The sequence below is a fragment of the Dipteris shenzhenensis genome, chromosome 9 (assembly GCF_047967505.1).
Source record: "Dipteris shenzhenensis isolate YYH24624 ecotype China chromosome 9, Dip_SZ_1.0, whole genome shotgun sequence".
NCBI lineage: Eukaryota > Viridiplantae > Streptophyta > Polypodiopsida > Gleicheniales > Dipteridaceae > Dipteris > Dipteris shenzhenensis.
Window position 1 is genome coordinate 5,060,326 of NC_141604.1, and position 27,135 is coordinate 5,087,460.

The 27,135-nt window shown below is 44.0% G+C and overlaps 1 protein-coding gene across 1 annotated transcript; it reads right to left on the reverse strand.

Moving 5' to 3' along the window:
- Nucleotides 1–8,785: 8,785 nt before the first annotated feature.
- LOC147898112 (protein ROOT PRIMORDIUM DEFECTIVE 1-like) lies at nucleotides 8,786–10,880 on the reverse strand. Its single transcript, XM_087379341.1, has 2 exons — nucleotides 10,511–10,880; nucleotides 8,786–10,365 (listed from the first exon to the last, which is right to left on the reverse strand). Exons 1-2 carry the CDS (start codon nucleotides 10,602–10,604, stop codon nucleotides 8,882–8,884), a joined length of 1,578 nt encoding a protein of 525 aa, XP_087235467.1. The 5' UTR covers nucleotides 10,605–10,880; the 3' UTR covers nucleotides 8,786–8,881.
- Between the last annotated feature and the right edge of the window lie 16,255 nt (nucleotides 10,881–27,135).

The following is a 27,135-nucleotide window of genomic DNA, read 5'->3' on the forward strand; positions in this document are numbered from 1 at the left end:
TGGACAAGTTTGTGATTAACAAAGTTGTGAGAACTACCTGGGTCAAAAAGAATGTGAATCTGTGTCCCTTGCATCTCTCCATAAGCTAGGTCGAGATCATGGGGGCCAAACAGTGAATGATTAAAAGAACAATTGCAAGAATGAGGACGTGTGAGGACATTGACACAAATACCTATCAAAGTAGTCTAAGTGGTTGTCTTTTACTTCATAGGTGGTCCTTTGAGCTTCGGTAGAGATTGTCCTTTGCCTAGTTGCCAGTCGAAATGAGAACGGAAGAAATGAAAACGCGAAAAACATGGGAAACCAAGTTTCTGATCCCCGCTGAAACGGAAATGGAAGAAACAGCAATATGCTACAGTTTATGTATAAAAACTTTTTTTAAAATACATAATACAATTATCAATAGAGTGCAAATTATACATAATACAATTATCTATACTTGAAGCATCATGCATGCTTCTATGATTCTAAATTCCTATGATGATTGATCTATCTAGTATCGTCTATTATCCATGGATGATGCTTCAACAATCAACATGTGTCATGAACTAAGTCCTAACTTCTAACTTTAACAAGTTTGAAGTTACAGCAATCTGAAATTTTGAAGTTTGAAGTACATAAGTTGAAACTTGAAACTTGAAAGCATGCATAGATGATCATGATCCACAAATTCCATGATCGTGACTCATGAGTCATGTCAGAATAAAAGCAACCAGCTGTCACCAAGGTCCAAAGTATACTCAATACTGTATCATAAAAAAACAAATAACATAGTCTAGGATGCATAATGCATAATGCATGAAGTGTCCTAACTAGGAGTAGGCTAGCACTGTACAATCGTAGTCAAGGACCAAGCTACAGCACTACTGATCATCTACTCATCATCGTCATCCTATGCCTCCTCAGATAAGCATGAGGCAATCAGTGTCACTGTCTAAAGAAGAATCATCAGCATCAGGATCCAGGGTAGCTGAAGTACTAGCACCATCTCCAGATGGTTGAGCCCACAATCGTGTGCAGTGCTAACATCTCCTCATACAACATCGAGTATATGTACAACTCCTCCCAATGGTATGGCCTTCATCTTCTCCACGTCCACCTCGTCTACATTCACTTGGCGAGGTTTGGGGCAGCCGACGGTGAACCCAAGGAGATGGAGGTTGCAATAACAAACACCAACCTCTCCAATTGAGCCGTGCTCAATCTGTTTGTCTTCTTTTTGTAAAAGAGGGCCCAAGTGCTCCAGTTCCTCTCACAAGGACCCGAGTTGCAATCCTGTGAGAGAACATGCATAGCAAGGCATTTCTGCCATAAGCCATTCAAGCAGAGATAGGTATCAATAACTTATTATAACTTTAAACTTATTTCTAGTATATAAAACTTTAAATTACTTTACTAAGTAGTGACCTTATAACTTGTCTCTTACCAAAGTAGGAGTACAGTTGCCATATTTCTCCCACCAAGAGACAGGTTGCAACTGTGTCTCTTGGAGCCTAGCCGTAGGTCGACCAAAGGAGAGGCTGTGATTGCAGAACAATAGAAGTTCATCCTCCATTCTTCATTGCATCTCCAAATTACCACCCGTCCAATTTTGTAGATAGTTGAATCTCCTCCTCCAACTCGTCATTCTCATATTGCTCGACTGCGCCATAGGGGATGCAATACATGTGCCACCGCATGGATTGGGCCATGGAACCAATTCCACTGCTCATTCCATATAGCACGGATGGAATCAACCCTAAATCATGCCACAAGAATGCATTATGCATGCAAAATTCATACATATCTGAAAATTCCAGCCATAAGCTTTAATAGCAAATTGCAATTTAGTAACTGCAAAATGTATACATAAGTCTTGCGTGTCAAGCGATAGGGAAGTGTTTATGTTGAGGGCCTCTCCAATCTTGTCAATAAACTTGTACAAGAGCCCTAACGTGCTTCCCTCCATGTCCGTGATTCGAAGCACCGTGTAGATAGGATTTAATTAATGCCTCCCCCTAATTCCACCAAGACTCATCCATGATCATGCGAACAAATTTGATAGACTTTGCTTGGCCTCTATCATCCCAATCTCCCCACTCCCAAGACACAACCATGCGCAACAAGCCCTGGCACCCATGCAGTCGCACAAGCCTCTCCACCACTATGAACATGTAAGCAAACGTTGTGGTTGGAGGTTTCAGTAGCTGAAGGTCCCTCCCTCTCGCTAGAGACCTGAGTTCTCTGTGGACTATGGCGTCTAGAGATCGAGGCCAACATCATACCCTGGACCGCCTCCTTTATAGCTATCCAGGAGGGAGACATGGACCCAATAAGGATCTCTTGGCATTGAGGACGATGGAGAGGTGAGAGGGAGGATGGAGGTGAGAAAGGATGGAGAGGTAGAAGGAGGATGGGGAGGTGAAAGAGGATGGAGAGGTAGGAGTCAGAGGAGGATAAGAAGTAGAAGGAGGATGGAGAGGTAAGAGAGGAGAGGTAGTGAAGGAATGGAGAGCAGTTGAGAGCAGGCTGAGGATGGAGAGCAAGCTGCAGCCTGTAAGGTGGAGAGCAAGCTGCAGCCTGTAGGGTGGAGAGCAAGCTGCATGGTGGAGGGGTGGAGAGCAAAGCACGCTGCGGGTGCCAGGGCCCAGGAATCAAAGATGGAGAGGTTGGAGAGTAGCAAGATGGAGAGCAGCAGTACGGGAGGCGACGAAAACGACGACATGAGGCGACAAATTGACGAAACATCTTCCTTTTTTAGAAACTCGGTTCTAAAAGCTTCTTCGAACTCTGCCCAAGTGGATGGCTGAGGCCTCAATTCTTTCCACCTGAGTAGAACCTTTCTGGCTAGATATTCAACTGTTAACTGTATACGCTTGTCTTGAAGGTAGGGGTGAAAGTTGAAGTGGACCTGCCATTTATGCAGCCAAGTATCCACGACTTCTTTCTTTCGATCCTTATGTTCCCTCGAGAGTTGTGCTGCAGTAATATTTGGCCCAAGAACAAAAGCAATCGCGTCCATTTGAGTCAGAATCTGAAGCTGGGTCTGCATAGCAATGATTTCTTTGAACAATTGCTCATGGTTCGAGTTCAAAAGCGCAATCTTTTCATCCAGCCCCGTAAGGAATTGGTTGAAAGCCTCCTTAGTAGCCAGATCCTCATAGACATCATAGTTGTCCCCTTCAAAATCCCTATCAGACATGGAGGCTGGCTGGTTCGAATTGGTTATATTGTGATCCACCTTAGGGAGATTACTTGCATCAGCCATCGTAAACACAACAAAGGAAAATCCATGAAATAGCTGCAAACTGCAAAGACCTGTCAAAATTGACGATTGGAGAGGAAAGAGTGTGGCGTACCAACCACACACGTGTGTAGGGAGCTAGGAGAACCAATTGAAGGCCACCCTTGTTGACGAACTGCTAGACGTAGGGCTGGTGAATCAATCCGAGGAGCCCGAGAAGAGGCAAACAGCCTGCCAGTCCTTGTAGCCCGTGGGCTACTCCCAGACCCAAGTGATGGAGTCGCCCACAAGCCTGGAGCTGGTTGAATACCGAAGAGGGGAAAGAGAGCACTCAAACTGCGGCTGTGGCAGGAGGCAGGGAAGAAAAAAGGTGGCTAGTTGATGGCACAATCACTAGGCGGCACGAGACTTGGAGAGTAAATCCTAAACCGATGCCCTAACTTCCAAAAAGGGCGCTTTTTGGCATCTCAACTCAGCCTCATGGATTTCTACCCTTCTCTCAAGGTAGGGGCCGACAACAGAAGATCCCTCTGGGCTTTCCAATTAGGAAGCTCCAACCTGCGACACTTCTCCTTCACAAATCGCATCACCAGCCCAAAAAAAAGTTATCTAACACCCCCGAAATCCATTGCCACTCCTACCTCAACCAGGGCCCTTCCTCTCCAACAAACTAATGACTCACTCCCTAACGGGCACCAAACCAACCAGGACGCATCTTCCCACACATGGAGATCGCTCCTTCCCTACTTGCTGACAGAAGCAAAGCAATTTCTAGCCAAGCAGTGCAAAAAACGAAATTCTCACTTACCTGGAAGATCCAAACAGAAATCGCTCTCTCTTTCTAGAAATTCAGCATCCAGAAGTGGCTCTGATACCAACTGACACCACCACGATCACTCCTGGGAATCTGGGCGTGCACACTAGCACAAACAATCGATCATAGAACCACAAAGAAAGGCGCAAGCATGCTCACTGGTGTAACGGTGCATGAAAGTTTTTGCATCCGTCAGGCACCAGTCTGCATCAAGAAAGAAGACAATGCCCAGGACCTATAGAATCCGAGCATCCCCCCCCCCCCCCCTTCGAGCCACAAGCTGGGCTGCTAGCATGAACATCTACATCCAACCAGTCCACAACCTCCTGGCGTCCCATACCACCAGAAGGGTTGCGCCGGGAATCACGCTAGAAAGCAGGTGCACGTCCACAACACGATCCAAGATCCAGACCAGCAAGGAAGAGCTAGACCTTCTCTGACTCACGTGAATGAAAACTGAACCCCTGGGCCCCTTATATAGCCTCTAGCCCAGTGCCGCTAAAAATAGCAGGAATCCTAACTCGTCTGTTGCCCTCACAACCCAACCTGAGAACCGCCTGCCTAGCCAATAGCCTCCTCAAGCTATCAAAGCTAGTCCTGTGTACCTAAGCACACGTCTGATACTCCTCAAGCTATCAAAGCTAGTCCTGTGTACCTAAGCAACTAACAATCCCCAATTTCTAGGGCAATCTACTAGCTTACAGGCCAGCCAAAAGGCCAACCACCTCAGCCAAACAACTGACCGACCAGCTGGTAGGCCCACCGACCAGCTGGCCGACCAGCTAGGTCTGGCCTATAAAGGCACAAGCCCCCACACTCCTCTAGGACAGAACACGACCTACAGCTGCTCCTCATCTCCGTCATTCTTTGCTGCAGCCCCGCCTGCTCCATCTACCTCTCCTCTTCAGATCTGCCTTCTCTCTGTCTCTCCTTCCTGCCTCCTGGCTGCTCCATCTTCTCCTCCAGATCCGCCCCATCCTGCTCCAGATCTGCTCCTTTGCTCCTTCTGCTCCAGATCTGCCCCTCCTGCTCCAGATCTGCTCCTTTTCTTCATCATGTTGCTATTCCAGATAGCCCGAAGGTTCCTTCCTCAGAGCATGCTGGTTTTCAGCCATTTCCTAGGGCAGCTCTAGCCCTTCATCTTCTTCGTCATCATCGAGCTACACGGAGGACTGCGCTTCGCTCCCTCTGCTGCTATCTTTTCTACTGTTTCTCTACATGGAATCATATTTCTGATTCACCTCAGCCACGGTCCTTGAGACACACCGGCTTGAGGTTCTTGTATTCAGTTTTTCATATTACCGACAAGCACTATGTTTTCTGAGTTCCGTTCTTCAGTTGTGTCTGAGTATTGTCTATTTTGATCGCTCCACTGCAAACCCTATTGTTTCTCTATATGGTATCACAGCCATGGTGATCTAAAGACCCCAGATCTCTGGTGATCTAAAGATCCTGCTTCTTCAAGGAGGCCATAGGTACGGGGAGCATCACTCCTATGAACATATCAGTTTCCTCTTCATTCCGCTGCGCACTACGGGAGAGAACTCCATCTTCTACTCCCATCCCTCCCTCCCTTTCAGAACTCCATCTTCTACTCCCATCCCTACCTCCCTTTCAGAACTCCATCTTCTACTCCCATCCCTCCCTACCTTTTTCGGTTTCAGGCTTGACACTCCCCATTCCTTCGAACAAGGAGGTCATGATGCTTCACCTCTACTAGATCTCCATCGGCATCGCCTTCCAGGATCTACAAGTTCTCCCTAGGTGGGACCCTTTTTTCTGTTCAGATGTGTCTTGATGACTGTTGTTTCGATTCTTCTACACTCATGGAGGCGGGGATAGACTCCTCTCTCCAGAGGTCCAAGATCGAGCACACATTGGTTCCCTGTTCAGCTACAATCTCTTCCTTTGGCAGGAATCCTACCCTCTCTGGATTATCAGTGCTGCTACGACATATTTGCTTTTCCCTCCACCTTTCGGCGTTGAGAGGGGGTGGCTTATTCTTTCAAGCTTCACAGTGTTCTTATTTCTATATGGTATCATACGTGTAACTCAGGCACTTGAGGATGTGAACAATTCCCTTGCAAGGGCACTCCTCTTGTGACCTTCTCTGCATTTTTTGCATTTCATCTCTAAGACATTTCGCAGGGATAGCCACCACCACCGTCGACATCCCTACACGAAGCTCCCAGCACACAATGTCTGCCCCTCCAAATTGGCAATTGAGAGGGGGTGTTAAGCAACTAACGATCCCCAATTTCTGGGGCAATCTACCAGCTTACAGGCCAGCCAATACAGCTTACAGGCCAGCCAAAAGGCCAGCCACCTCAGCCAAACAACTGGCCAACCAGCTGGCAGGCCCACCGACCAGCTGGCCGACCAGCTAGGTCTGGCCTATAAAGGCACAAGCCCCTACACTCCTCTAGGACAGGACAGGACCTGCAGCTGCTCCTCATCTCCGTCATTCTTTGCTGCAGCCCTGCCTGCTCCATCTACCTCTCCTCTTCAGATCTGCCTTCTCTCTGTCTCTCCTTCCTGCCTCCTGGCTGCTCCATCTTCTCCTCCAGATCTGCCCCATCCAGATCTGCTCCTCTGCTCCTTCTGCTCCAGATCTGCCCCTCCTGCTCCAGATCTGCTCCTTTTCTTCATCATGTTGCTATTCCAAATAGCCTGAAGGTTCCTTCCTCAGAGCATGCTGGTTTTCAGCCATTTCCTAGGGCAGCTCTAGCCCTTCATCTTCTTTGTCAGCATCGAGCTACACGGAGGACTGCGCTTCGCTCCCTCTGCTGCTATCTTTTCTACTGTTTCTCTACATGGAATCATCTTTCTGATTCACCTCAGCCACGGTCCTAAGCACACGTCTGATACAATCCGTGCACATGACAAGTTGTAACAGCTGCCTTTCGACAGGAGGCAGTCTCATATGCATCCCAACACATCATATGATTTATTGTAGTAAAGTCACACTTCCGGTTATAGAGAGAGTCCTATTGGCTAGTGAGAGAGTAGCTTAGCTCATCCAAGCTATTCTCGGGCCACTAAAATGTAGGTTGATTGCAGCAGCCTTGGGGACAAAAATGAGAAAGTTGCAGCATCACAATGCATGCACCTGTAAGCAATTCTATCAGCAGCAGACCAGCAGTTAAGAGGCATCTACTTGGACAACTCAAAGGCGACTATCAACAAGACGCAGCTGCTTGCGTCCCTATGGAGCAGATCACCAGCAGCACCTAGGGGCCTACATACAGCAGTCAGTTTAACATAGTCAGTTCCAGCGGGATCACCAGCACATCCAGATCTCCCAGCTGTGCTCAGTATAGGGAGGCAGAACCTAAGCAAAAGAGATGGTGTCCAGAATTCTTGCAAATGACACCTCCATTAGGCTCAGACAAGGGCCAAGGACCACCATATAGACATCCAACACTGACCCAATACTTTTTACCATGTGGTCAATACAGGCCTTTGACCAAAGACTGTCGAAGGCCGACCTGGCACTCCAGCCAGCAGATGTTGACCACCCACCATGCCAACTTTGACCAACAACTGGACCAACTGCCGGATGGTGGCCTATGTTTATGGTTGTCCTTGGGCAGTTCATAGGTCAGCGACAAAGCAGTTCTCAGGTCACTCAGTTGCAGGCAGCTTTGCCCACAAGAAAGCTGCAGCTGCATGATGGACAACTTCTATCAACAGCGCACCAGCACTTAAGGGGCATCTAGATGAACAGCTCAAAGTCGACATGCACCATTGTAGCAGTCTAACACTTTGGACATAGCTTGGAGCACATGTATAGATGAATGCAGGAACATGCCCAAACTCATCCTCTGAAAACACAGCTTGGAGCAGTCCAGACGCAGCTGTTGGCTGACCCTATGGATCAGATCATCAGCTGGCCTACCTGAAGGCCTACCTACAGCAGCCTAGAAGAAGTATATTTACAGTAGGGACGAGTCTACCTTAGTTTCAGTAGCTTGGAGCAGATCCAAGACAAGTATAGAGCAGCGTAGAAGGGCAGGGAGAAGCCATATGTCCAAGCAGGCTGTCACATCTGCAATGGGATTCCATTGAACCAAGGCCTTTACCAGATCATGCGGCCCAAGAATAGCAGACCGTCTCGGTTGAAGCTCCTGGAGGCTTGTACTGATCCAAGCCCATTGGCTCTATGCTCTCAGGGAAATGCGCCCTTTGTAGTGGGAAACTAGGGAGAGACAAGGAGAAGGGGGTTTGCCAGTTGAGTGAGGGGGAGCAGGCCGGGGGGATAGTTAGGGGAATTACAATGTCACGTGTCATGCTATCTCCATCACCACATGCTTATGCATTTTCCTCAGAAAGTTAAGCTGCATGTTACGATACTCTTATTATTTTCAAGAACCTCTCCACCTAAAGGTCTGCTCTGGCCCAACCACTTGACCTGGAGGTTGCCCAAATATTAAACGAGCCTCTCAACATAAGACCAATTATATGGAGCTCTAAAACAATCCATATAAATCCAAAATATTTACATTACCTGTAGTCTCTAGCCACCATGAAATTATCATCGTTTGATTTTATATCGATCATGAAGCATGTCAAAACCATTCTGGAGGTATCTTTCCTGCAGTATCTCCAGTATCTGAAAGCATTCTCAGCATGCATAGTGGCACTCACACATTAGGTAGCAAAAAGAAACATTATATATCCTAGTGTTATGAAAAGAAACTTTGTATATCCTATTGTTATGAAGATATAAAAGCAGAAAGACACTTCATCATAATAACTAATTCATACAAAGTGAACTTCCCCACTCGAGGGTGAAAACTTTTTCTACAGGTCCTAAAGCTTTCTTTACGAACAGGAGTGTTGATTCATCTTTTGACAGCAGCCTTTTCAGCGTCTGAGTCCTGGTCCTCACAGCCATTGGAGTCATCCTCAGACCATGCCTCCAAGTTGCTTACATCATCATCCCCCTCTGAATCACTTGGATCATCTGTCGAAAAACTCTTGTTGGAGTTCATTCTCACTGAAGAGTTATCATCTCCGGACCATTCCTCCACCCCTTCCTTTCCATCTTCCTCAACCTCAGACTCTGTCTCACCTGGTAGATTATCTTCGTCAGTTTTGTCATCTAGAGTCTTTTCATCCTTTGCTTTGGCTGCACTGTCTTCCAATTTCTTAATGCTTTTCCTACCCATTTTTATGAGATCGAGAAATTTCTCCTTTATATCATACAAAGCATCTTTTTGAATTAGTTCTCCTTTCTTATAAGCTTCTCTTAAAAAAATTGTCTGAAAACCACTTTTTGTGGACATGTAAAATATTCCAGGGTTCTGCAAAACTGTAATCCCAAGCTTTTGAGGGAGTTCCAAATCTTCTCGTAGGTGGGCCAACCGATCAACCCTTGTCCTCTTCTCTACACTGATATGCAAGAACTCGTGTACAACTGCAACAGCACGTTTAAAAGCTTCCTCAGACTGTGGATTCAGGCCGCTTATATCTTCATAAGGAGACCGATAGGGCAGGTCCTGCCACTTCTGCTGCTTGCCTCGGAATCCCTTTTTTATTTTGAACCCGGAAGGGAGGCTAATGGGGAATGAATAATTCCTCTTCTGCACCTCTGTTTCGTCTAGGCCATTGGCAAGGGCCTCATTCCGTCTACGGAGCTCTATGGCAGGAATGGCTAACTGCGGATCCCATTCAACAAGTTTAACCATAATTATTGGATAGGCTTTATTATCCAATTCTTTACGCGGCTTGACGAGCTTAAAGAAATTGGGATTGCTTTTGATTACTGTTTTTCTGAAATCATCAGGTAAGCCAAGCTCTTCCTTGAGATAATTAAGCCGATCCAGCCGAATGCGTCTCTTTGCAGTCATCATGAGCAGCTTCCTTAGCCGTTCAACAGCAAACTGTGCCCTTTCTTCCTTCAGCGTTTTCTCCTCCTCCATCAACGCCAAAATAGGCTTCGCCAACGTGACCCAAACGTCGATTTCACCTTGCTCCCGGTATACTCTGACAATGCGAGGATACTTTTGAAGTATTTGGCTCATTCGTTGAGGTTTCACAAGCCCTGCATCCTTGCCCCGCCTCAACATGTATCGGTACAGCATTTTCTGTGATGGCTGCTTCAATAGTATAGCAATAATACGTTTCAAGATCTTCGTCCTCTTCTCCCCGTCCATTAACTTCTCAAAGGTAGCATCCCTCTGCTTATTCATCAGTAGCTTATTCTTGGTGACTTTGTTATATATAATGCATCGATACTGCAGAAGCAAATAGCCTCGATCGGCAGGCTGACTCTGAGACGGTGAAAGGAACAAAGACGGGTAGCTTGACTCGAGGGACTTGATGCCTGCTCTGGCAAAGTTGGATGATGGAGCAACGCACCATCGAGCAGCAATGACAGCACGACAGCCCCACATGGTATACGGCGCTGGTGGTTCAAGCGATGGTGCCTAGATTGGAGCTGCAAGCAAAAGCGGCGGTGGAGAGGATACCTCTGAATGTGTGGAGCGTTGGTCCCTGGTGTGCAGCAGCAAAGAAGCTGGGGGGGGTGGTGCAGTAGAGAGAAAGAACCGCAAAATCTTCCATGCTCCAACGGGATCAGATTGAAGGAGTTTGTGGGTTGCTGTGGTGGACAGAATTGAGATTGAGGCGTCTCCGTTGGAGTGTGCAAGCGATGCATGCCTTGCCATCGACATTAAACCTCTCTTGTACCTTTGCCTCTCGCGCTCTCTCACTTTCTCTCAACCTCAACCCATAAAGCTCCACAATCAATGGGTCGCTCAACTTCCTCACATTCGTAGCTGCAGGGCCTCCTCTCTCTCTCTCTCTCTCTTCACTGTATATAGTCTCATCCCCGCCAACATTTCTGGCCCTGCAGCCTCCTCTCTCTCTCTCTCTAGCCGGCTTGCAAGTGTGTGTTGGCCGTTTAAAAAAATCATCATCATCATCATCATCATCATCATCATCATCATCATCATCATCATCATCATCTTCTTCTTCTTCTTCTTCTTCTTCTTCCAACATTTATGCCAATAGACTTGTTGGTTGCAAGGGTGTCTCCTCTTGCTCGGTGTGTTGAGTTCGATCCCCATGTTTAGAGGTTAGACTTGTTGATTGCAAGAGTGTCTCCTATTGCTCGGTGTATTGTGTTCGATCCCCATGTTCAACCCCTGATGACCCCGTGACGGCCTGATGTTAAATAAATTCTTCTTCTTCTTCTTCTCTCCTATTTTCTTTTTCTAGTTATACCATACCTCTATGTGTTTCCTCTTTGTGTTCACTTTGCTTGTAGACTCATGGGGCAACAAAACCAAACCTCCTTTCTAGAGGACTACCACCGTTGTGTGATGTTGGAACATGTCCCTGGTCATTTAGGGCCGATTCACAACCATGCACGGACAACAAAAGTTTAGAGAGAGCATGTCCGTCCCATTTCAAACATGTGTTTGCCCCTTCATTCACAAACAGGGGCACAAGTTTGCACCAAGTATTAAATGTTTCCCTTCATGATGTCAACGGTTCGAATCCTATTTGGAGCACATTAGCTTATCTTCTTGTAGGCAAACTACCTCATGGGTAGCCTTGGGAGGGCACCCAAGAAATTTACAAGTTTCTCACTCCCCATTGACCCTCATCTGCCCACGGACGTGTGTGAAACACTTAAACTGGCTCTAAAATCTAATTGGTGGAGATCATGGTTTGTTCATGTCCACTAACGAGTGTGAATCCAACCTTACTTATGACTACTTCAGGGGACACCCCCATAGACCTTCCTGCATGGATGCAAGTTAGTTGATGTGGCTAGCCCCTCATCTCTATAGGCTCTAGGGGGTCACTAAGAAATATGTAAGATAGCACGTGTGATCAACGGAAGGGGTTTTATAATTTTATGGAGTTACAGAAAATATGCATACATAATTGGTGGAGATCATGGTTTGTTCATGTCCACTAACGAGTGTCAATCCAACCTTACTTATGACTGCTTTAGGGGACACCCCCATAGACCTTCGTGCATGGATGCAAGTTAAATGATGTGGCTGGCCCCTCATCTCTATAGGCTCTGGGGGGTCACTAAGAAATATGTAAGATAGCACCTGCGATCAACGGAAGGGGTTTTATAATTTTATGGAGTTACAGAAAATATACACACATAAAGGGTTTTTTAATTCAAGAAGTGAGAATTTTCATACATAAGGGATACTTTAATCTTCTCAAAATTTACAGAAGGGGTGTATATAGGTTATAAAAATCCATAGGTAGGCGGTGTTTTTAATACCCCTTGATCGCACGTGCTATATGAGATTTGTACATAGTGGCCCCCTTGGGCCTATAGGCTTCCTTCTAGCATGTAAAGCCCAGGGAAACTTGAATGGCAGCAAGAACATTTATAGTTTGTAGGTGGCGGGAGTGAAGGCCATTGATCCATGTATGCAAAGATGCAAGGAAGGTGCCCGTGGGCCATCCCCACATCCTCTTCAGTACGAAGGTCTATAGGTTTTCTATGGAAATGATGGCAATAAGTGCATTTCCACCTTTAGAAGCAAATGTAGGGGTTATGGGGGCCGCCTTATTAATGGGTCTCTTTGGAAGGTGAAGCCCACCAAATTTTGTAATTAGTTACTCATAATTTTGTAATTGTTACTCATATCTTGAGTGGTGCTTGGGGAGGTGCAACAACACATACTCTCCTTCTTACGAACATGTCCTAGCTCGAATTGACATTCGCCACATCAATGAATGCCCCTTTGAGATTGAAGGTGTCAACCTTGTCTGAACCCACCCTTAATGTGGGTACACACTGCTCGATACCCACCCATGAGGGATAGCAAGCAAGTGTGGATGGCCCACATGGTGTTACTAGAGGCAAGGCTTGGATTAGTGAGTGTGGGTTTCATACGCCTTTGTCAACGCATGAAATGGATGGGTGGGCTATGGACAGGTGGTTGTGTCTCCCCATGCTCATGGTAACCCCCGATGGCAGCCACATCAGGGCATACCCCACTTTCCCATGCTTGGTGGGCCACTGGTTTGTACGATTCCACATAACATACCTCTATGTGTTCAATGGTCTTGATGCATGCAAAGACCTTCAAATGAGTAATACCCATATAATCTCAAAGTTTCACAACTATTGGGTGTCACGTGTATGTGGGACCTGTAGATTTTCTACTCAACCAAAATAAGGAGGTTTGTATGTCCAGTGGAGCTTGCTGGGAGGCAACACTTTGAAGGGCAAAGGTTTCTAGAGTGGAACTAAAGGGAAAGAGGGTTAAGCATGGATTGAGATGATGACAAAGCTATTTCTAGAGTGGAACAAAAGGGAAAGATGTGGCCATAAAATGCCCTTCAAGTTAAATGAGTGCAATGCACATATCTATTACAAGATTCCTTGGCTTTCCCAAGGGCCTCAGAATGAAAACTTGATCTCATCATAATAGCGCTTATTCCTTAAACACTAGCAAGGTCAATCAAATGGAAATGAGATAGAAATTCAGAGGTCATTTACTGTCTATAGAAGATGAGAGGGTGGATAGGAAGAAGGAGGGTCAATTTCACTTTTAATGAACCCAAACCTTACCATCTCTCTCCTTTCTTCCTCCTTCATTGCTCAGTGCCCACTCTCCCTTTCATTGAAACCTCATCATGTTACCTACTAGTAGCTGTCGATTTCTAGCATGTTCGAGCAATGGTGAAGGCCCTCTTTACTACCCTCCCCATCATCCCCTTGAGCTAGACCATAATAAGCTAAAACATGCACAGTTTTCACAATTGTCCTAACCAACAATCACAACACTTGTTTCTTCACTAGGAGTTGCATAGAGCCCTAGTTATGGTTCAGTTGGTGGACATTCTCATGCTCTAGGCTCAAACAGATATTTGTAAGCATAGGCATATCCATCCTCCATCCTTTCAAGGAGAAGGATCAAGGATTGACTCCCTTGTCATGGGAAGATATATGGGAATGTTAATATATCATTGAGCTCATAAGACACGTTTAGCTAGAATGAGTAATGGGGATGGGAGATGTGGTTTGGTTGGGACATAGGATTGGCATCACAATATAGGGATCCCAAACATGTATGTTGAATCCCATGCATAGCAACAAGCCTCATCCTAGCATCAACGCATCAATTGCCCCCCCCTACAGGAAATTGTGGCACAACCTAGAGTTTGCAAAGGACAAGCTAGGAGGTGCCGCCTTCTCAACGATCCCACTGATAGAGTGTAGTAGTTGGGAGCAATCCATCTTCCCTGGTGGTAGTTGGGACCCATCACAAATGCCAAAGTTCATGGGGCTTTAGGGATAGCCAACATTTTTTAGGGAAAGTTAGGAGGTGCCTCCTTCTCAAAGATCCCACTAATAGAGTGTCCTAGTTGGAAGCAATCCATTTTCCCAGCAGTAGACCCATCACAAATGCCAAAGTTCACGAGGCTTTAGGGATAGCCTCACATACATTTTTGGACACTACTATCACAATGACATACGAAAAGGGGTTGGACCACTTCTATTTAGGGGTTTGGGACATGCCTAGAGGGGGGCTCATAGGCACGGTGTGATGATGTTGGACTAGTCACACATTGATCTAGGCTAGATGAATGGCGCCTTCAATGAGAGTGTCATTCTTGAATTTGAGCCCGGCTCTCACTAAGTCATCAAGGGACTTTTGTAATTAGGAGTGATGATCCAAGATGTCTAGTAAGAGGAGTATGTTCACCAAAAGCCATGATACAAATGGAGGCTATAGGGGATACCCTTGCACATTACAGTTGTGCTCAATAAAAGGTAGATACCATTTAGAGGAGTAGTGCTCACTCGATAGTTGGAGGCCCCTTATACAAATGAGGGATGCTTGAGACCTAAAGGCCTCCCCTTGCATAGATGCTTGGGAGAGAAGTTTATTGCCAAGTCTTTTCTATAAGCAGCATTGCCCCCCCCTTTTGCTTAGCATTGTAAGAAATGTCGTCATCCCTCTCACATGGGTTGATTTTCTTGATACCTAAGAGGTGAATAGTATAAGGGGAATAGTATAAGTAGTGAATGTGATCCCATCATTATTTGTGACTATAAGACCTTGTAATCACTCATCCAACTGATGTGGAAGCCAATGTTGGGAATCAAGCTCTCAGTTATTGTTCATGTTGTGTGAGTAGGTGAATAAGGTGAGTCACACTGACTCAACTATAGTTAGTTCTTATCTACTATGTATGGGTGTGACCTTAGTAGTGTTCAATTGTATTTGTGTGGGGCAAATATGAGCTGAATGTGGAGGAGACTGTTGCTCCCCCCTGGTTGCTTCCTATATCTCTCTTCTTGTTTTTTCCTAATATGGTATCAGAGCTACCGTTCTTGCCTTTTGGTTGCCCACTGCTTGTGGAAGCTTGCGGGAGTGCTTCTCCTACTCTGAAGCTTCGAAGTGATGAGAAGAGATCTCGTTTTTTGGAATGAAGTAGCAATTTCCAGCTTCTGTTTGGCTTGGAAGCTATCCAATTGATGTCTTCTTGCTAAGGGGAGATCGCTATTATCCATAGGTTGCTCGTGGGAGATGTATTTTGACAAAACACAACTCGTTTTTACTGTTTAAGTGTGATAGAACGGAGCCGATCTCTTTTTCTTGACAACTACTACTTGGTTTGAGCCAGGCAAGAGGTATATACAGCAGTAAGAAGCAAAAACGTCTCTCCAAACCTCATCGCCCAGCTCTCTGGAGGTTGTTTGTAAAACGTCTCTCCAAACCTCATCACCTAGCTCTCTGGAGGTTGTTTGTGGCTGGAAAAAAACTCTCCTACATCTCCTATCAAGTAAGGAGAACCTTCAGCTTGTAGATCTCGTTTTTTTTGCTCCTGGACAGCTTTTGGAGACTTCAAAAGTGGTATACGAGTTGCTTTCTTCCTCTTCCAGCACCCCAAAGGTTTACTATATCCTCATACATCATTTTTGTGGAGTCTTAGTCTCTCTGTGAGCTACCAGGACTCTCGTGTTCCTCCAAAGACAAAAAGTGCTGCTATTGTTTTTTTTGTTCAAAAGTGATCAAAGTGTCATTTTTCGGACTATTTATTTCTCAAATTATGTGGATTTATAGTCAAAAGATATGAGCTTGGGAAAATCAGAAAAAGTCACAGTTTACAACTTACTATCAAATTGTCAGATGCAATTGCAAGCATGATATTGCAATGTTCATGGATATATGTGATGGTATTTGGATGCCCAGTGGTTGGATGCTAATGTCAAGTAGCTTGACAGATGCTATGCCTAGAATTTGCATCCAAGCTAAGGTGTGAAAGATATTGACAGTCCAAAACAGTAAAAAGTTGCATGAATTTGTTTTTTTGTAATTATGGCAAATGCATGATTGGAAAAGGCTATTGGGATTTGGTTACAGGTGATGAGAAAGAGCCTAATTTCCCAAAAAGAAATGCTACTGCAGAACAAGTTAAGAATCATAAAGCTTGGCTAGAAAGAGCACGGAGGGTACTTCACTGGTTTTCAATATCTATTTCAGATGCCATGGTTATGCAAATTTTGAATTGCAAGTCTTCCAAGAATGCATGGGATATCTTAACAAGATATTATGGCACAACTACGAGTGCCAAGAAAATTTAGCTGAAGCAAAAGCTCAACAATATGTCAAGGCAGGATAGAACAATACAGAAGTATATGATTGAAATGAAAACCAAAGCTGATCAATTAGCTTCTATTGATGCTTCTATGGATGATGATGACATGGTTGCAGTCACTTTGAATGGACTTGGTCTTGAATATAAGTCTTTTGACACTTCTATTTCTATGAGGCAAAATATGCCGGATTTCAATGAGTTGGTTGCTCTTTTGATCCATGAGGAAGTGAAGCTTGGGCTAAATACCAATGGCAGTAGCTCAAGGAATAGTGATGCAGTGTTCTACTTTGATCAGAGAGGCCTTGGTGGATGACACAGAGGTTCATTTTGTGGTAGAGGTGATGGCAGGCATGTCCCTAAAACCCCTAGTCAGTCACCTCAGAGAGGAGGTGGAGCCTTTAGAGGTAGGGGGAGAGGTGCTGGTAGAGATACTTGGCAGCAACCGCAACAAACAGTGCATAATCCTAATAGTGATAAGATATGTCATTAATGTGGCAAGGTTGGCCATATTGCCAGAGTTTGTTTCAAGAAGCAAGCAAATCAAAGAGGAAAGGCAAAGCAGCATGGTCATTTTGCCTCTTCTAGTCATGCGCATGAGACATCCTCAAATTAGCTATTTGCTATGATGCATGTGTAGGATCATAAGCCTACTGATGGTGGCTTGGATGATATATGGTATATTGATTCAGGAGCATCTAATCACATGACACCACATGGAGAGTGGTTTGATGAGATGACTCCTAGTGTGCATGGTTATGTTTGCACAGGAGATGATACACAGCATGACATTACACACAAGGGTGTTGTGGCTTTGGTGATGCATGATGGTCAAGCCAAGAAGCTGCGTGAAGTGTTGCATGTGCCTTCGATCACCAAGAACTTGTTGTCTGTTGGACAAATGGCTGAGCAGAACTTGCAAGTCCAGTTTAATAAGGACGTATGCTTCATTGAGGAGTTTGGTAATGGTTACAAGTTGATTGCGAAAGGGAAACGGCAAGGAAGAATGTTTACTTTAGATGCAGGCATGCCGGAATTAAAGGTTGCCATGTTTACCCATGGTACGGGTGTTGTATCTGATTCAGAAATTTGGCACAAACGCATTGGTCATATTAATATTTAGAAGCTGAAAAATATGCAGCATAAAGGCATTGTTGTTGGCCTACCAAAGTTCAAGTATACTGCTTTAGAGCATGTTTGTCCTGCATGCCAGTTTGGAAAACAATCAAGGTTGCCATTCACTAAGCGTCTACAGGAGAGTAGTAGACCTTTGCAGTTGATTCACTCTGATGTCTGGGGTCCCACACACACTACCTCGATGGGAAGTTCATCATATTATGTCACATTTATTGATGATTTCAGTCGGTATACATGGCTATATTTTTTGAAACATAAGGATGAGGTTCTGCCTGCATTTAAGCATTTCAAGCAACATGTTGAAAAGGAGTTGATAGTGAGCTAGGTATACCATTTGTGTTTACACTTGGAGTCAAGGGAAGTAGGTACGTACCTCCTCATGAACGAGGAGAGTCAGGCACTCCAGCGAGAAGGTCACAGAGAGTCAAGTATCCTATTGACAGGTTAACTTATAGTGGTTATGCTACTCGGCATTATGCAATATATATGACAAAAGTTATGGGACATACTCAGCCAACTATCTTTGGTGAGGCTGTGCAACATGGTCATTGGCAGAATGCCATGGATGAGGAGATGGATGCCCTTGCCACTAATCAAACTTGGGATTTGGTGGAGTTGCCTAAAGGCAAGAATCCTACTGGTTACAAATGGGTCTACAAAGTAAAATGCAAGTCTAATGGATTAGTGGAAAGGTATAAAGCAAGGTTGGTTGCCAAAGGGCTAGATTATGAGGAAACTTTCAGCCCTATTGCCAAGATGGCAACTGTGAGAACTATCATAGCATTGGCTATTGCAAATGGCTAGAAATTGCAGCAAATCGATGTCAAGAATGCTTTCCTAAATGGTGACTTGTTGGAGGAAGTCTATATGGTTCAGCCCGAGGGTTATGTGCACCCTGATTATCCCAACTCTATTTGCAGGTTGAAGAAAGCTCTCTATGGGCTAAAGCAAGCACCTAGAGCATGGAATAAAAGGATCAGTAGATACCTGTAGGAGCTTGGTTTTGCAATTGGGAAGGCTGATCATTCACTGTTCACAAAGAAGACAATTGCTAGATATGTTGTGATTGTGATTTATGTTGATGATCTAATTCTGACTGGTAGTGCTGATGATGGCATTGCTGAAATTAAGAGCAAGCTGAAAATAGAGTTTGATATGAAGAATCTAGGGGACTTGAAGTTCTTTCTTGGCATAGAGGTGTTATGCAAAGGCAGTATGCCTTGAATATGCTGAAGAGGTTTGGCATGAGGGATTGCAAACCAATGGATATCCCCTTGGATCAAAACTTGAAGATGATGGCTGATTCTGGAGCTGAGATTGATGACATTACCATGTATAGGCAGATGGTTGGAAGCTTGATTTATCTGACTATTCCCAGGCCTAATTTAATATATGATGTGGGACTCATTAGTCAGTTTATGCAGAAGCCATAGAAGCCTCACTTGGATGCAGTGAGGAGGATTATGCACTATGTCAAGGCAACATATCAGTATGGAATTTTTTATGAGTATGGAAAGGATATAGAACTGGTTGGATACACAGATGCAGATTGGGCAGGATGTGCCTATGATAGGAGATCCACCAGTGTGTTGAGAGATATGGTGCCATGAGCACATAGATTAAAGGGCTAAGGTATGGTATAGGAAAGAATTAAAGTAGCCACCCTAGGATGTGGACTACAAGATGTGAAGATGTGGATTGAGGATATCCACAAGGAGAGATGTGGATGAGATGATCCCACATGGTTTGACTATTCTAAAGGCTCTCTCTATATAAGAAGCCTATCATGTATTGTTGAGTACACGTTTTGCAATAGATTGAGTGTTTGCTATCCTATGTCTCTCTTCTTGTGGTGTTTTGATCCCCCTTGATCCCTCACTTTGACATGGTATCAGAGCTTAGGTGCTCCACAAACCTAGGTAGATTAGTGAGTGTTCTACAAGCTTATGAGATTCCATGTGCCTCCACTATCAACCCTTAAGCAACATCTACTACGCCATCTTCAGCCTCTGATCGGGCACCTCTGATCGGGCACTGTTGCCACACATGCCATAGCAATTTGTAGCATCTGCACCATCTCCTCCTTGGCACAGGCACCCAATGATTCCTTGGATCAAAGACAAGAGGCAGAAGAAGAGATAGCACAAGCAATGGATTCTAGCCTTCGCTGATTTTGTATATCCGCCGTTGGGTCTAGTTCTACCTTCTTTTGCTTTTGTAGCTCATCCAAAAGCGTATGTTTTGGATGCCTGTGTTGCGGTTGAGTAACTTTAAGCACTGTAGATAGTCATACAGATGCTTGCATCGCCATAGCTGAGAGCTTGCAACTATTGATGGATTCGGCTCCTTTGCATCGCCAAAGCTGAGGACTTGCGCTCCTCCATCGCTCCATCGACGGGATTGCCATGAGGCTTCTCCAACTGTAGCAGCAATTGCTGTTCTCGGTGCCTCCATCAAGCCTACAGAACAATGCAATGGACTATCCTATCTTCGTCCACCGGTTGTTCTTCTTCCTCCTCTCCTTCTGGACCTGTAGATTCTTCTTCTTTCCTATCATATTTAGCACTTTGAACAGACTGCCTTCCCCAGTTTCTACAATCCAATTCTTCAGATGGTTCTTCCACTCTTGCACCGACAGAAGCGCTCCCTCTGCTGAATGGGAAATGGATTTTTGCACCGACGGAAGCGCTCCCTCTGCTGGCTATCTCGGCACTCTGCCTTTATTGAAGCTTCAACCTCTTTCATCTCCCGACATCGTTGGTCATCTCTGCCTTGCTGCTTGATCTTGGACCAGTTGCTTCTGCTGCTTCTTCACCCACTGCATTTGTTGCGAAGGTTGTTGCCCATCTCTACCTCAATCTCGCCACCATTGGCACGTCATCGCGCCCGCATCTTCGTCATCGTCGTTGTTGCATCTTCTCTGCAGCTTCAAAGTTTCTTTGTAAGGTTTCCTAAGGTTCCCCAAAAATTGACATGTGGCAAAGATAAAACTTAACCACAGCCAAGGGTGGTTCAGTTAGTAGGGTGAAGTGCTGTTACTTGGACCATAGGTAGGTTTGTTTGAACTCTGGTTAATTCAGTTTGGTTAAAAATGTGCCACGTGGCATAGGGCTATCTTAGCACAGTAAACCCTTGCCAAGCACAGTTTGTAAGTTGCATGTGAACAGCCTCTGCCACATCATCAAGGCCCCCTCTTCTTCACACAAACTTCGACAAGGCATAACTTCCAATCCAGGAGGAATTTGCACATGCTCCAAAAAGGAAAAATAACCGGTTTTTTGAGCTCTACGCGCCTGTCAACTCAGACTTTCTGTATGCAATTAGACACTGCCAGATTTGAAAGTATCATCAACTGGTAAGACCTTTGCAATGGCAATTCGCACCCCAACTGTTGAGAAGTTCACCGGGGAAGGATTTCACACATGGTCTACACAAATGAGATATCTCCTGATGCACCAAAAGCTTTGGAAGATTGTAAAAGAAGACATACCCACTGCACAAAATGATGCTTGGAAGGAAAAAGATGAAGCAGCACTATCACTCATTGGATTGCACTTGGGTCCAAACATAATTCATCATATAGACTCTAAAGATCATGCCAAGGATGCATGGGATGAGTTGAACACAGTGTTTGGTGCAAAAGCCAAAAACCAAGAAATCCATCTTAAGATTGAATTCTATGGTATGCACATGGGCTTCAATGAATCCATGGCACAATTTGTCAACAAAATCAAAAGCATTATGACTCAACTAGAGGGCATAAATGCAAAAGTAGGAGAGAAAGATGCACTTGCAATTCTCCTTAAAAGCATGCCTGCAGAATATAGTGCATTGACAACCACTTTGAAGAATTTGCCAGATCCAAAGTTTGAAGAATGTGTATCATCTCTTCTCGAAAAAGAAAGAGAGTTGAAGGCATCGACATCGACATCGACATCAACACTCAATAGCTATAATGAAGAACAAGCACTATTTAGTAAAACATCGGTGAAATGCTACCATTGCGGAAGGATGGGTCACTATCAAAGTGACTGCAGATTGAAGAACAAACCAAAGTGTCACCATTGCAAGAAGCTGGGACACAAGGAAGAAGATTGCAGATTGAAGCACCAACAAGTCAACTACGTGGAGTCATCATCAAGCCATGAGCCAAAAGGTGACATCAATGGAATGTATTGAAAAGCAAAAACCTTGCCAACCTTGCCTATTATGTTTTGTAATCAAACCTGACCACCTGAGAGTAGCTATGAAAGCACCCAGGGGAGGTATTGACATGTAAAAGCCACACTTGACCACCTTAAGTAGCAATGCATGCACTAAGGGGAGGTGATGGAATGTAACTCACATCTGACCACCTTGCAGTAGCCAAAGGATCATGGCACCAAGGGGAGGTGTTGAGAGATATGGTGCCATGAGCACATAGATTAAAGGGCTAAGGTATGGTATAGGAAAGAATTAAAGTAGCCACCCTAGGATGTGGACTACAAGATGTGAAGATGTGGATTGAGGATATCCACAAGGAGAGATGTGGATGAGAGGATCCCACATGGTTTGACTATTCTAAAGGCTCTCTCTATATAAGAAGCCTATCATGTATTGTTGAGTACACGTTTTGCAATAGATTGAGTGCTTGCTATCCTATGTCTCTCTTGTGGTGTTTTGATCCCCCTTGATCCCTCACTTTGACACAGTGGTTATGCATTCAGCCTTGGTAGTGCAGTTGTGAGTTGGAGTAGTAAAAAACAACCCACAGTCACATTGTCTAGTACAGAAGTAGAGTACAGAGGTGCAGCATTGGTTGCATGTGAGATTGCTTGCTTTAGAAGCTTTTGCAGGATTTGGGATTGCATGTGGAAAACCCAATCAAACTTTATTGTGATAACATGAGTAGTGTGCAGTTGGCAAGTAATCCGGTTTATCATGCTAGAACTAAGCATATTGAGGTACACTACCATTTCATTAGAGAGATGGTGTTATCAAAGAAGATTGATCTCATACATGTGACTGAAGATCAGGTTGCAGATATCTTTACCAGGTTGTTGGGTACAGATAAGTTTACATACTTTAAAGAGCTACTTGGTGTTATGCTCCCTACTTGAGCTTGAGGGGGTGTTGGGAATCAAGCTCTCAGTTATTGTTCCTGTTGTGTGAGCAGGTGAATAAGGTGAGTCACACTGACTCAACCATAGTTAGTTCTTATCTACTATGTATGGGTGTGACCTTAGTAGTGTTCAATTGTATTATTGTGTGGGGCGAATATGAGCTGAGTGTGGAGGAGACTGTTGCTCTCCCCTGGTTGCTTCCTATATCTCTCTTCTTGTTTTTTCTTAATAGCCAACTCCATGGGCCCATCAATTTAATGGTTCTATTATCCCATAGTGCTAAGCAATATATTTCACTACCATAGATTGTAGTCAGAATGATGGAGGCTAACAATTTCTTTTACTTTTTAAAGCCATATGCATCGTTATACAACATAGTTTTAACAAATTTTTAAAATCATCGCTACATGCATCTACATAAATTGCATTGCTAAGTGACATTGCAAGCGACACAAAACACATTATAGTATGCTAGAACCCTAGAAGTGACACATTATCTATCTCATGTCCTTCAGCTCCCGCTTTATTCATCAACCTCCTTGGTTAATACTCATATTGCTCTCCCTTTTGCTATCGTGCCCTTCCTTGCCTTTTGCTCTCTTGTCCTCTTGTCCTCTCTTTTTCCTCTAGTCTTGCATAGTTTTTTGCCCTCATTTTTTGCTATCATGTTGTCGTTTTTTATCCCTTGCCCTCCCATTTTCTCTCTTGCACTTCATTTTCCTCTAGTCTTACACTGTTCTTGCCTTCATTTTTTGTTGTCCATTTTCTATTATGACCTCCCTAGCCATTTGCAATGTTGCCCTCCCTTTCCTCTAATCTTGTGCACCCTTTTCCTCTTATCTTGCAGATCTCCCTCTTGCTCTCTTGCACATACTCTTGCCCTCATTTTTTCTCTTTTTGAGTATTATCATGGATCTAAGTGCTAATTCATAATCTTGAGAACTTTATTAACTAACACAGGCTTGCCTCCTAGTGTGGAGGTATCTTGAATGATTTATGTTCTTGGGATTGTTTCTATAGATCAACGAGTGAACGAAATTAGTTCACTAAGTGCTTCTCATACCAGTACTCCATCAAGACCTTAAGAGGTCCATGTGACATTTGACAAGTCACAATAGGTTATGGAGACACTTGTCTTCAAATGGCCAAGAAGCATGTGGTGGATGAATCTGTTACCCAATAGAATTTGAGTATGAGAAGTCATCAAGCCTCTACAACTTATGGTGGTGGCCATCATCACAAGCAAACTCTACTAGTGTAGAATTAAAGAGTACCATGTGCCCTATGGCTACAATAGATGCACCCCTCCGACCTCTACTAGTAGCTTAGTTCTCTTTGCTTGCATACTTTGTTAGATCCTACCTCCACAATGAGGAAAAAGGGGTATATGCACATATTGCATTTATATGCCAACTAGTAAGAACAATGCCTCCAAAACATATTTTCATCGACGGATGGGTACTTAATGAATGCTTACATGTCTAACATCCACATTGAGCAAAAGTAAATATATGTTTTTTAAATATTTAGTTTATATTTGAAATATGGCACAATGATTATCAATTTACTAATTTAATTTAAAAAAATTTTAGCAATAAATAGTTCTTATCATTATCTAATTACAAAGAAAAGGAGTTTAAAGTAGGCCAGAACTGCACTACTCTTGGAAATGCAAGAGCTCCTAAAGCATATGCATGACAATGCCAGGTACATTGAATCATAGTTTGGATTCAATTTGCTGCAAGTAGTATATTTTTGAATGAAAGAGAGAGAGAGAGAGAGAGAGAGAGAGAGAGAGAGAGAGAGGGAGGGAGGGAGGGAGGTAGGGAGGGATGGAGGGATGGTGGGGGAGAGAGAGAGAGAGAGAGAGAGAGAGAGAGATTTATTGCCATCTGTCAAACATTGAAAAAACCTATGGGACTGATAAATAGCTTATTATGTCAAACACCCAAAACATGAATGCATGAAGCATCTCCAAACTTATAATAAAAACACAAATATTTCTAATACTAACATAATATGGCCATCATAACAAAATTCATTAACATACACAAAAGACCAAAAAGACATCTGGGATTGATAAGCAACTTATTACATGAAATACCTAGAATATAAATGCATGAACCATCTCCAAACTTATGATAAAACAATAACTATGTGTGTGTGTGTGCACGCACGTGCACGCCCGCATGCACACACACACACACACACATTTTTTTTTGTGGAATGAAACACACACACACACGTATGTATGTACATACCCACGCACCCACACACATACATGCCCTAACCCCCTCTTACACTCACATATGAGTTACACCTTTCATATTCCCTCCCTCCTGCTCTAATGTGTTAATGCCCTCCCATTTACCACTATAGATTAAAGGCCCCCTCCCTGTGCTCTCACTTTTGAGTTTCACACTCAACTTTTGAACAACCCTACCTTCCCTGTCTATATATTTTTGGCGTACCCTTTAGGGAAGGCCTTAGTAAAGGCACCCTCCCTTGAGAAAGGGAAAATTCATTTTTTAAATAAATTTCATTGCTTTTTTGTGATTTCTTGGGACCATGTGATCTCCACCATAACCTCCCTATTTTTCTCTTCTTTCTATTTAGGGCAAGCGCAGTGAATGACATTCATCAACTTTCACTTTCTATTTTCTACCCTAGAATATATATATATCCCCCCCCCCCCTCTCTCTCTCTCTCTCTCTCTCTCTCTCTCTCTCTCTCTCTCTCTCTCTCTGCCCTCTTTTCCATGCTATGCATCCAATTCATTTCTTTTTCGATCTTGGGTAGGCCTTATGAATCATTTAAGTTTATCTTATTACCAGTTCCCCCCCTCTTTATTTATTATCCTTGATTTGTGGCACCTATATTTATTATCCTTGATTTGTGGCACCCACCCAAACCTAACACCCCTACCCCCCCCCACCATGCCATGTTTCTTTCTCCCCCTCTATTCTTTTTTCTTTCATTGTACATCCTTCGTTTGGACATGCTAGCTATGTGTAACAAACTCTTGGCTCTTCTTTTAACCTTATTGCCTCCACTCAGCATCACTTCATGGATTCACACTTGCGTTGGCTCATGGTCAAGCTCTCATGCATGGCCTTCACTCTGAACAAGTTGTTATTCACCTTCCCTCCTACAAGCCTTCCACTCAGGTTCTCATATCTTGCTATCATTATGCTTCTCGGATCTTGCAAACCATCCCTTCAATGTTCACACTATTGCCTATTACTCCTCTCAAGTGCTTGTGCTTGTGCAAAGCTACCCCTCTTGTTAAGGGAACTTCTGCTCTACTTACCTGACAAAATATGAAGAGGGGAGAGGAGAAGAGTGGAGATGAGGAGAGAGGGCATAGCTAGAGAGCACACCACAAATGATTGTACACTAGATTTAGTTGAAAATGTAGAATATATACAAACCCATTTAGGGTTAGGGCATCTAACCCTTTCCTTTATAGCACTCTATTGGGTTAGTGCTATGCACATATGATCACATGATGGTGCTATGCACACATGATCACATCATGTTGAGCGTGAACTCTCAATACCTTCCCTTAAGATCAACATCATGAAGTAGGCCTTCCCTCAAGATGATGATTCTGGGGAATTGAAGAAGGACTGAGCATTACATTCCATCACACCCCTTTAATGGGAATGCCCTTCCTCTGCATCAAAGCAAGAGCTAGTCTATGTTTCTCGAAAAGCTCTTTATCGAGTGGTTTGGTAAAGATGTCTGCAACATTCTCTTTGCTATCACATTAATTGGGAGGTTGTGGGGGTTAAAGGCCACTGTACCTTAACCCCATCTATGTACAATACTCAAATACATGTATATATATGGCTGACATACAAGATTAGGGTGTTCTGCACCCACAAAACTTGTGTGACTCTCTCTTTTGGCTCTCCCTCTCTCTCTCACCTTCTTCCATTCCGCTTCCATTGTTGAGATCTCTCAGATGGTGGGGTCAAGCTTTCTAGCTTGCCAACAGACCTCCAAGATGTGCTGAAGAAGACTATTTACTTCTTTCCCAAAATTCCACATCATGTTTAGATAGGTCAGGGATTTGAACCTTGAGATGAAGTAGAATCCATGGGCTGATTTAAATTGAGAGGCAGCACCATCTGATCACACCCAATGCTATTTTATATTTTTTGCAAGGGGATTTTTCTTTTTCAGCCATTCCCAATGCAGTAGAAAAGCATGCTGCACAAATAAAGTGTCATGTTTCCTATCATCAAAAATGTAGAAATTGT

Excerpts from the sequence above, each read along its gene's own strand:
- LOC147898112 (XM_087379341.1), bottom strand. The coding sequence starts at position 10,604 with ATGGAAGATTTTGCGGTTCTTTCTCTCTACTGCACCACCCCCCCCAGC. Across the intron at positions 10,366-10,510 it reads AACGCTCCACACATTCAGAG|GCATCAAGTCCCTCGAGTCA; the intron begins GTATCCTCTCCA and ends TTGCCAGAGCAG.